Source organism: Astatotilapia calliptera, chromosome 6, assembly GCF_900246225.1.
Source record: "Astatotilapia calliptera chromosome 6, fAstCal1.2, whole genome shotgun sequence".
NCBI classification, from domain to species: Eukaryota; Metazoa; Chordata; class Actinopteri; order Cichliformes; family Cichlidae; genus Astatotilapia; species Astatotilapia calliptera.
The window spans coordinates 30,607,222-30,619,159 of NC_039307.1; the positions used below are offsets into that span (position 1 = coordinate 30,607,222).

At 44.2% G+C, this 11,938-nt stretch overlaps 1 protein-coding gene across 3 annotated transcripts; it reads left to right on the plus strand.

Annotated features, from left to right (window-relative positions):
• The first annotated feature begins 1,985 nt into the window (after positions 1-1,985).
• Positions 1,986-11,642, plus strand: LOC113024499 (neuropeptide FF receptor 2-like). 3 transcript variants are annotated; one of them, XM_026171645.1, is made up of 3 exons: positions 1,986-2,018; positions 6,535-7,926; positions 9,916-11,642. In XM_026171645.1, exons 2-3 carry the CDS (start codon positions 7,052-7,054, stop codon positions 10,907-10,909), a joined length of 1,869 nt encoding a protein of 622 aa, XP_026027430.1. In that variant the 5' UTR covers positions 1,986-2,018; positions 6,535-7,051; the 3' UTR covers positions 10,910-11,642. The 3 variants fall into 3 exon arrangements, with proteins under 3 accessions (XP_026027430.1, XP_026027432.1, XP_026027431.1); XM_026171647.1 differs by lacking the exon at positions 1,986-2,018 and adding an exon at positions 6,029-6,125; XM_026171646.1 differs by lacking the exon at positions 1,986-2,018 and adding an exon at positions 6,029-6,107.
• Positions 11,643-11,938: the final 296 nt, after the last annotated feature.

Sequence of the window (11,938 nt, forward strand, 5' to 3'; positions counted from 1 at the left end):
CCAGCTGTATAGAAACTCTGTCATGCTGGCTAGAACGCAGTACGAGTTATTGTAACTGACTGTAAAAAGTCAGCACAACGAAAATAAATTCCACCTAAACTTGGTTTATATCTGACCCAGATAGACTGCAGCTCATAACTTCTTACCTGAAGTTCAGTTCACCTGACACTCGGACCGGCGGCCGCCTTGGGTCTCTCCTCGTCCTGCCTCCGATTTCCCTCATCCACGTGCTGGCCTCCACCACTTGTTAATTTTACTGAATCTGTGGAAGCTCCGCGATGCCACCACCAAACAACTGAGTTATTTTTACACACCGGCCAGCATCTTGCCAATCCAACACCTTTCATTGTTTATACCGTTACAAAAAAAAAAAAAAAAATCATCGGGCCACCGAGCAAATGCCCGGTATGCCCGATGGCCAGTCCAGCTATGGCCTGCCATCAGTTAACCCTTCGCGTGTCAACTGTGGCACGCGTGCCTAGGGTTGCCAACCCCTGCTATACATCATTAGCTGTATTACTGCAGTACTTTTTTTGGTCTTAATAATACTAATGTCAGCATAATCATCAGCCAGGGGGCAAATTTGAGAGGAAAGAAAACAAATTGATTGGTAGTTTTCAGATTTTATGGATAAATGTGATGTCTTTTTGTTTTTTGAATCATGTATGAAAACTTTTTCGGAGGTTTACTTACAAGTTCTGTGAGCAAATCTCTGGTTTGGTCACAGACCTGCAAGCTTAGACTCACCGAGTGTGGGAGTTGCAGGGAACATAAATGATTTAGTCTTTAAAATGGAGTTAAATAATAAATATCAGGAGCTGACTCATTACTTCATCACCAACTTTTCATGCCAGCAGTCAATATCTCAGAGTCAGATTTTCTTTTCTCTTCTTTATCTGTGTTTGATGTGGAGGATTCTTTGCATTATTGTACGGAATGAATGAAAAATTCTTTTAATGTCACAGATCGAGACTTCTCTTCAATGCAAACTATACTCTTTTTATTTAATATTCATCTTTTAATCAGATATTTCATAGTGGACTGGGTAAATGCGTCAGATGAGGTCAAAAGCCATCATCCTGGATTTAAAGTTAAATTTATCATCTTTGTTCTTCGCACACGCCAAAGAAAATGTGTTGCTTGGCCCACATTAAAAGTGTGAGAAGGGGCAATTTTGCCATCAGCCATGAACTCCATGTTTAAAAATGGACGGGAGATGCAACCTGTCGACCTGTTACCAAATAAATTAGTCCACTGTGGAGAGACTGACAGCAGTGTGTGCATGAATTTCAGCCTTTGATAAAAATGTTTTGTGACAGGCAATTATTAATTCACCGAATAGAAGAAGCCAAGTGCTCAAGGTCCATGGCATTTTAACATAACATTCCAATTTAATTAGATAGAAAAATGGACATTTATTCCTCATGCGAGCTCCTATTTAGCAGGACAGGCTATTCTTCCCAGGTCTTGTGCATTGCTGCAGTCACCTCAGAGATCTCTGAGCTCAGTGATTATCAGTGTTAACGGAGACAAGGTGCGATAGGGTCAGTAACACTAGCCTCTCCAATTATTCTGTCCTATTTGATTAATTTGCATAATTTTCCTTCAGCGGTTGTGACCAGCATGTAACTGGTCTGCATGTTATAAAATGCTCTGAGTATACAAAGGGACTGCATGATGAGCAACTGTATGGCCCTGTTTGCAGACAGTAAGCACAGCAAACAGTATAGAGCAGGAGTCGGCAACCTGCGGCTCCGGAGCCGCGTGCGGCTCTTTAGTCCTTATACTGCGGCTCTATGTGGTTTGGGAAAATAAATTACAAGTATTTAGCTGACGTGTATTTTTTTTGTATTAGTTCTTTTTAAACTTGTAGTTCTAAATTGAAACATTATTGTGATATTGAAATATAAAAATAAAATTATATTTTATTATTTTTCGTCGCTCAAAATAAGCGTCACACTCGCAGAAGCCGGTGTACCCGCCGAAATGCCAGCATTTATCGAGACTTTCAACCCCAGGTAGGCCAATTATGGATCTTCGGATCCACATTATGTCAGCAGCTCCACCGCGAACTATGTTAAAAACAAACACGGCTCCCGCGTCACAGATGACAGCTTACAGTCCTGCGTAAAGATGAAAGTGACTTCACTGTGCGCAGAGGTTCAGGAGCAGAAGGCCCATTGTAAACATATCACGGCAGACCTGACGATGTTTCCATGAACACGCTTTTCGGCATCTCTTTATTGACCACTTTTCACACACGGTTGCTGTGCGCATACAGCCGGCTGTAGCTTTTCAGCTCACAGCCCGACAACACAACAGCAAAGAGAGCACAGACTTTAAGGCGGCGAGGCGTGATTGCGGGTGCAGCTCAGGTGCGTACGCCTCCCCTGCAGCGGCGCTGCAGACCAAGCCCCGCCACACACATTTACCATGTAAAATAAATATAAGTAAATAAATAAATATTTATGCAGAATTTTGCGAATATTTATTTTTCATTTTTTTAGCAGCATAGTGCTTTTTTCCAATTGATTTTTTTAAAAGTCAGGTCAAGGCTCCAAAAGTCCAAAGGCGATATAAGGCTGGCGGCTCTCAACGGTTTTTCTTTGCTACATGGATCATTTTAGTTCAGCTGGGTGTCTTTCCTTTTATTATATTTCTTTAAGAGTTCAAAATGTGTTCATTACATAAATAAAATGTAACTTTCTCTGTAGCACTTCATGGATTTCATGAGCAACACACTTTAGTTGTTCACACAAAGCATAAAGGTAGAAAAAACAATATATACAGTGTTATCTTCATTTTAGATGTCCCAGTGTTTTCTTTTTCGTGGAAACTGGGTCCAAATGGTTCTTTGGGTGTTAAAGGTTGCTGACCCCTGGTATAGGGCCTGAAATGCAGACGCACTTGGTGGCCAACAGAGGGCAAAACCTCTGGTTTCAAAAGAAAAGTAAGACAAGTCAGAAAGTTGCCCTGCTGCTGACGTGATTTATCACCTCAGTAAGCACTCTTCTGATGACTTTATGGTATCTTTCAAGTCTTATTTAATGCAGCACAACATTAAGTTTATAATTTATTGTCCCACTCAGAGAGAAACAAACAATAAAAAACACTATATGTTTGGGATTGGCTCCCTTATGTTTGACAAATCGCTGCTGTGCAAGCCAACGGGTGATGCAATGGCACAGCAGCATGTTTTTTATGCTGTCTATATTTGAAAAAAGCATGAAATTGTGGGCGACCGTGGCTCAGGGGGGTTGGGAAGTGCATTTGTAACCGGAAGGTCGCCGGTTCGATCCCTGGGCTCTCTGTCCTGGTCATTGTGTCCTTGGGCAAGACACTTCACCCTACCGCCTACTGGTGTTGGACAGAGGGGCCGATGGCACGATATGGCAGCCTCGCTTCTGTCAGTCTGCCCCAGGGCAGCTGTGGCTACTGTAGCTTGCCTCCACCAGTGTGTGAATGTGAGAGTGAATGAATAGTAGAACTGTAAAGTGCTTTGGGCGCCTTGAAAAGCGCTATATAAATCCAATCCATTATTAATAATTAAATCTCAGCATATTTTTTATATTATAAAATTTCTTTCATAGTTATTGGAAAGGTTCCAGGTGATGGGCTCGTGAAGCTGGTTGAGAGAACGGAGTTCGAAAGCTGTCACCAAAGCCAAAGTAGGCTATGAACAAACTTGACATTAAAATATACTGCTCAAAAAAATTCAAGGAACACTATTTTAATCAGAGCACTGCATCAAGTCAATTCCACCACTGGGTTGTTGATGTGTTGAGTTAAGTAGCAGAAGGGGTTTTAATCAGTTTCAGCTGCTTTGGTGTCAGTGTCACAACTGGTACCATGAGGCGATACCTGGGCCCTACAGAGGTTGCACAGATAGTCCAACTCCTCTGGGATGGCACATCAATACATGTTGTTACCAGAAGGTTTGTTGTGTCTCAAGCTCAGTCTTACGGAGGAGATTCCAGGAAGTTGGCAGTTACTCTAGGAGAGCTGGACAGGCTGTAGAAGGTCTTTAACCCATCAGCTGGACACATGGAACAGCTTGAGCACAGCCAGAGTTTCAAAAGGACCTCTAGCAGGTGTAACAGTTTCTGACCAAATATTAAGAAACAGACTTTATGAGTTCAGCATGACCAGCGCTATGTCAGTGATGGTCTGGGGAGGCATATCCATGGAGGGACGCACAGACCTCTACAGGCTAGGCCAGGGGTGGGCAATCTCAGTTCATGAGGGCCGGTGTCCCTGCAGGTTTCAGATGTGTCCTCGAACCAACACAGCTGATTTAAATGGCTAAATTAGCTCCTCAACATGTCCTGAAGTTCTCCAGAGGCCTGGTAATGAACTAATCATGTGATTCAGGTGTGTTGACCCAAGGTGAGATCTAAAACCTGCAGGGACACCAGCCCTCGTGGACTGAGATTGCCCACCCCTGGGCTAGGCAACAGCCTCATTTGGTGAAACTATCAGGCAGTTCCTGGAGGATGAAGGAATTGATACCATTGACTGGCCCCCATGCTCACCTCACCTAAATCCACCTCTGGGACATTATGTTCTTGTCTATCTGTTGCAATCTGTTTGTACCTTGGACTATCCAGGAGCTCCGGGAGTGATGTCCTGGCCCACATCTGGCAGGAGATCCCCCAGGACACCATGCACCTTGTCATTTGGAGTACGCCCCGATGTTGTCAAGCATGCATAAAACCACGCGGGGACCATACAAACTACTGAGTACTATTTTGAGTTGTTGCAATGAAATTTGGATTAAATAGACTAGTCAGCAGCGTGGTTTGAATTCAGCCCTCTGTAGGGTGATCATTTTCATTTCCATCAAACGATGTGGCGACTTACTGAGATCTGATGTGTTTTGAACATCTTCCTTTAATCTTTTAGCGGTGTCTTTGAGTTGCTCTTTTTTATGAATTCCATGTACAATAATTATTGGTTTTGGTTTCTTCAGTGATGCTCTGAAAGGTAGCTGGGTAATAATAAGGGAATAATAACGAAAAGACCGTAAACAAGTAACTATATCCTGTGTTTTGGTTAGTACTCCATTTATGTTGATTGAACATAACCGTGAACTCCTTCAGTTTCAGGCGCTGTTCTTAAACAAAAACATGTGATGTTTCTTTGATCATACAATACGCTTCTAATTGAATCAGAAGTGACCAACACACAGGATAATTTTCAGTATCCATATAGCTACAAGCTCTGCCTGCTGCATGTATATTCTCAAACACGGGTGCTGGGGAACTGGGCTAACATCTGCTTTGCCAGTATTTGATTTTATCCCTGTAGCAGGCAATAAATCTGACCCTGCCATTTATCATTAACCCGTTTGTTTCCAGGGGAACGCGGTTACTATAGCTGGGCAGATTACGGATATATATAGGATCTAAACACTGAGCTTTTTCACTCATTCAGTCAAAATCCGTAGCTGCTGCCAGAGCGATGGCAGAACTGTAAGCTACAAGTCACTAAGCCATTTGGCTCCTGTAATCAATCAGAAGACAGAATTGAGTTTACCTCTGTTTGTGTGTGTCAAGAGAAGAGGCAAATGTCAATTTTATGGGTTGTAACTGAAACACAGAGTGCCCTCACTTTAGCACACAGGAGCCTGTGGAGTGAAGTGAGACACTTTTTGATTGATTATAGGGTTTCATAAGTGCCATAGGTGCAGTGTGATTGAGTACGAGGCGGTGTATGCGTGTGTATGTGTGTGTGTGTGTGTGTGTGTGTCGGGCAGCAGCTGCTCGCTCCCTGACTCTTTATCCCTTCCTCTCACATATTCAGTCCTGCAGTGGCGGATGGGCTCGGTGCTCCCGCCTGCAGGAGCGCAGACATCTGAGCTCGTTAGTGTTAAAGAAAAGCTGACGGAAACACAAAGAGCTCTCCAAACAACAAAGCACGCTGTCGCTTTGGGACTGAAAGAGGGATTTTACAGCGCACATACCAGTTGTCAGCGATCCAGGAGCAACTTTGCTACTGTCTTTTTTTTTTTTTTTTGCGTGCGCGTGTGTGTGTTGCAGATCTTCAGTATCTGGCTGCCTCTTTAACATCCTCAGGCTTTCAGCATCAAGATGATCCGCATATGCACAGTCAGTAAAACTCTCTGGGTCAGCTCTTTGTATTTATATTGTCATTATTTTACAAACTGCTATCTCATTTTTCCACCTTTTAACTATTTATGGTTTTTGTATGTCTTTTAACAGAAGCGGTTGCTTTGATTTCTAGGTGACGTGGTTATGTGGACTCTGTCTTTGTTCATAGCCTAGATGATTTTTTTGTCTAGGGGCACTTTAGGAAAGTAAAAAACTAACATTATTATTTTTTCTTATTCTTAATGAGGTTGTTGTAACTAAAAACAAATGACAGCAAATATTGACATACTTACTTAGGTCATTAAATGCGTGTCAGTGGTTTTCTGTCCAGGAATGTGTGATTTGCTGTTGCCAGTTCTGCGTAGCTGTTAATACAGCTACAGGTGAAAACAGCCTCTGATATCTGCCCGGTTTCTCTAAACAGATGGGACTGCATCACTATGACGGACTACAGGTGCGAGGAGGACGAGAGCGTGAGGCAGACGGGGGGTGGTTTGTATGAGTTTTCCCTTCCTTGAAGGTGAAAAAGACTGTTAATGTCTGGTGGTGGATTATCAGGTTCAGACAGCCACTCCCTCGAGGAACGAATGTACCACACGTTACATAAGAACTGCACTGGGACCAGTGTTGAACAGCGTCATGACTCCAGCTGACTCATAGGATGTGGCATAAGATGGGAAACCAAGGTTTTCATCTCTCTAAAGAGATTTTTGTCCACGCGCTTCAGAAGGACCTGCAGAACTCAAGGCAAGACTGTGGAACCTGATGTGACGTTTTTGATGAGGATTTCTCTCCTTTTTGGATTTTAATAATGTATGTTTTTGGCTTGTTCTTTTTCGTCTGTCAGAATGGATTTTAACATGGACCAAGGTAAACCCACCCAGTAAGCCATCCAGCTGAGAGATTTCCATATTTCTCTACTGCTTCCACTGGGAAACAGCATGGATCCTTCCCGTGACCAGCTGTCGGACTGGAGCTCAGTTGAGCCCACCTTCACCACACAGTTGCAGCACGACAGCGCTCAGCAAAAACTCAACCACAGCTACAGCTTCCACAGCGCTCTAAATCTGCCCGCCACCTTCATCCCCCTGACTGGCTCTCTTCATCAGCCTCTGCCCTCTAAGCTGCCCACCGCTGTTGTTCCGTACTCCTCCCTCATCGCCTTCCCTTTCTTGTCCACCACCTCCTCCTCAGCCATCAGGCAAACATCATATTCCTCTTTCGATTTATCCTTCACCAACTTTTCCTCGAATGATTTGGCAGACCTGGAGAGCATGCTGCTCTGGACCCTCCACGAGCCCAGCACCATTGCTTTGACTGTAATGTACAGCCTGTCATTCATTTTGGGATTCGTTGGCAATTTGATGTCCCTTCGAGTCCTCACCAGCCGGCGCAGTCGGCAGCTAGCTGGTGTGAGTGCTACACGCAGTCTCCTAGTAAACTTGGCGGTGTGCGACCTGGCTGTGGTGTGCGTGTGCATGCCCATCACCTTGGGAAGCCAGATCTACACCGCCTGGGTGTACGGTGACCTCTTGTGTCGAGCGGTGCCCTTCACGCAGGCTGTCTCGGTCTCGGCCAGCGTGTTAACGCTGACGGTGATCAGCGTCAACCGTTACTACAGCGTTCGATCGCCGCTCCGAGCTCGTACCATGTTCACCCGCCGCCGGATCTTGGCAACTGTTGCTGTGGTGTGGACGGTGTCCTCGATGATGTGCGCTCCCATCGCAGTGATGAACCGGCGTCGAGAGATCAGCTTTGAGACTTTCACCATCTTGGTCTGTCAGGAGGAGTGGCCTCAGCATCGTCTCAAACAGGGGTAAGTAATCAGCCTGCAGATCGTAGCAGAGTCCAATGACCTAGTTTGTATTACAAGATTAAGTTCAGTTCAGCCGTGAACGACACAAATGGAAATGCAGTCTGAGGTTCCTGACACAAACCCTCAGCCCTGAGTGCTGTTGGGCTACGCTTTTGTTGGATGTCCACCGCTTGTGGGGTTTTTTAACCCTCCAGCTCTGCTGCCAGGAATGAATGTTTAATTGAGCTCATCAGATTGGAGGAGGCATCACAGATGGCTCCTATTGGCTGTTCAGACTAGCTTTGTGAGTAATTTGTAATTTGAGGCAAAACAGTTTCTACACCCATGCTTGTTGTTAAAGGTTGCTATCCCTTGCCAGGAGTCCTATATTTATATGCAGGGAGCCACTTATCATGCAGAGGTGTCTGAAGAGTCAAATTGACAATTTCAACATGCTCGAAAGAGTCCAACTTCTTTTCTTCTTCTTCTTTGTTTTGTTTCCATTAATCATAGGTTGCCGAGTAGCTCAAAATGACTTCTGTTGTGTGCACTCTCCACTAGGGCTGTTCGATATAAAGATATATATCGGATGATGATATAAAAAGATCTAATGTTTCATTTTACGCTATTGTTTGTTTCGTGGTGTCAAAATAAACCGTTTACAGCAATATTTTTTCATCGTTTTGATGGTCACTGTAGTGGCTATATTAATTTCTTAAAGTTCTCTCTTTCTCTTATACTTAATATAACCACACTACGGACGGACAAGCGCCTGTTTTTATGCGTTGTGGTTAGCAACAACGACGGTAAAACCATCGCGTGTCCGCTTGTTTATGTTCCACATAAACCTTTCACAATAAAGCTCAAGATCCTGTTGAGACTTTTCAAAATAAACTGAATCACGTGAAAGAGTATGCAGAGTATTTACGGATGAGAAGTTAAAAAAAAAGCCGCCAGGTGCTAAAAAATAAACCTTAGACTCAAATGTTAGAACAGGGTTTTCCCCGCAGCATGCCGTGTAATGAATACTCACAAAGAAAACTTATGTCTAAAAATGTATCGTTTCATGCATCGGTTAAAACACTCGACTCCAGCTACATGACCTGCAGCTGGAAACACTTCACGCAAGTCGAGCTGCCAGAATTTACAGAAAATGTTACATTTTTGTGATTTATATCGTTATCGGACGATAGAATTCTTATATCGGGATATGAGATTTTGGTCATATCGCACAGCCCTACTCTCCACTTTCATTTTAGCTTTGTAGCCATTGTGGCGACATTCATTGTCTGTGAATCCATTTAGCAGAGGTGATGATTATCTAACAATACCATTAACACTTTTCAGTTCTAAGACAATAATGCTGGTTTTAATCCTGCAATATTTATCCTTGTCCAACGTCTGTGAAAACAGGAATAAGTTGAACAGTTTTGAGAACAATCCTCTGTTTTCCTGACAGAGGATTGTGATCGTGGCTCAAGAGTTGGGCGTTTGTCTTGTAATCGGAAGGTTGCCGGTTCGAGCCCCGGCTCCGACAGTCTCGGTCGTTGTGTCCTTGGGCAAGACACTTCACCCATTGCCTACTGGTGGTGGTCAGAGGGCCCGGTGGCGCCAGTGTCCGGCAGCCTCGCCTCTGTCAGTGCGCCCCAGGGTGGCTGTGGCTACACCAGTGGCTTGCCATCACCAGTGTGTGAATGGGTGGATGACTGTGTATAGTGTAAAGCGCTTTGGGGTCCTTAGGACCAAGTAAAGCGCTATATAAATACAGGCCATTTACCATCTATACTTGCACTGCAATAGATATAACTTTGAAATGTTGCTGCAATAAAAATATATCTTTCTCAATAGCTCCATTTGGAGGGTGCCAATGCGATACAAAATGTGAATGTTAGAATTCCACCACATAAACTGCACATAAAACTGCTGCTATGTATTTTAGGGTTTCAGAAAAGATTGAAATTACCATCTCATTGTTAATGTTTTCACTTCTTCACTTCACTTCCTCTGCAGATACAACGTGCTGCTGTTTGTGATGCTCTACTGTTTGCCAGTGACCTTTAACCTCACCATAGGATTCCTCACGGGCAGGCGGCTATGGGGAGGAAAGAAATCCACTTTCGCTGATCTCGATCCCCGAAGCCAAGCTCTTCACACCTCACGCCTTAAGATGCGTCAGAAGATTGCCAAGATGGTGGTGTGTCTAGTGCTTCTATTTGCAGTGTCCTGGCTGCCGCTCTACTTGGCCGACCTTTGGATTGACTGCGAGCAAAGGCCATCGTCTTGGCTCCTGCAGACAAGACCGTTTGCCCAGTGGCTAGGCCTGACAAACTCCAGCCTTAATCCGATCTGCTACTGTTTCATCGGAGACCTGTACCGCTCAGCAAAGGTCATAAGGACACGATACTACCAAAAGGTTGCCGCTCTTTTCAACTCCTCATCATTCTCCAGCTCAGTTACAGTGGTGCCTCCTGCAGCAGGGATAACTGACAGCAAAGTGTCGTCTGCTGAGCGCCGCCCTATCGCTGCTGCAGTGGCGGCGTCTGCATCCATGGTTACAATACCGAGGCTCTTGAACTTGGCGAGAGTCCAGGGCCTGGGGCAGAAGGTCAGAGACAGTTCAGACAGCCGAGCGGGCTCCGACCACAGCATCTCAGACTGGTGTCGGTCCAGTCCCAGCGTGTGCGACAGCTCCTTGTTACCCTGCCAGCTCCACGGCCTCCAGCACACCATACAAAAAGCAGACTTCCTGCCAACACGGAGACACTCTCTAAATGAGAAAGCTGGACCGTTACCTTTAGGAATCAGTCCTGTGGAAATAGACGTGCTACCTCCGAGGAGGCATTCGGGGGATAGAGTGTATAGTATGTCAGCTGATAAGAGAGACATCATTACTTTGGGCAAAGCTGCTTTCTGTTATGCTGGGCAGCACAGGAGCAAAACACCACAAACCTACTCTCTGGTTGGGGACACGGAGGATGAAACAACGGATATGACCAGCCTATGAAAACTGCAGTTTATCTGATGTATCAGCCGGGAGGAATTGCTTCCTTTTCTCCTGCAGGCAGTATAAACACGCACACCGCTCCCAAGTTAAAGTTTGCAGTTAACATTGTATAATAATCCATGGCAAGAGTCAGTCGTTGCTTTTAGGATAAAGTGACCTGCTCTGTACTCTCTCCTTCTTTTCATGTGTAGAAGCCTCTCCGTGTCATCTGGAGCACATGGGACCCAAGAGTTGAATTTGCAACAATAAGTTCTTTTATTTTTTTAAAGCATGTGGAGGCAGGAGCAATGGACTGATCAACGTAAGGCAACAGCCAGAGATTTATTTAGCCCGGGGTGAGAAAACTGGTTATCATTAAGAAGGATAAATTATGGAGCGTGCCATTACATGCAAGTGATATCATAGTTACAACAGCTTCTATCATTTGCATAAGACAATAACGCAGCAGGAGGTAAAGTGTCATGTGTCTCTGCTTTTCTTTGTTTTTGCTAATGGCTTTGATTGTATTTTGTGCTCACGGGTCATGTGGGAACAAACTGTATTATACACAGACTGTCTGCGAGAGTTTCTGACAGGTCTTCACTGAATAATGTTGCCATTAATGTCTGTTTTGCAATGTTAAATCAAGTCGAGAAAGATTTCAGGAAGGAGGAGCCACATACATTAAAGCTCTTTTTATCTAATTCAGCGTGAATCTTGGGAAGTATTATTAAACATGAACTTTTGCAAAGGGCATTGCTCTGCACACGTTTTTGCTTCATGCATTTACATAACTAAGTTGGCTGTAACCAAAGAATGGCTTTTATGTGAATATAATATAAATGTAATATAACACTGAATAAAACAGCTCTTCATTTTCTGGAGCCTTAAAAGGATGGACTGACCGGAAAGTGCAAGAAAAAAATTATGCCCGTGAACCTCCATGTGTACTGAACAATAGAGCTGTTTTTAAGGAATGTAGACTGAGAAGGTGAATCTGTATACAGTAAATTCCCACCGTTAAGGAAAGTAAGGAGGCAGTCCCTAGTA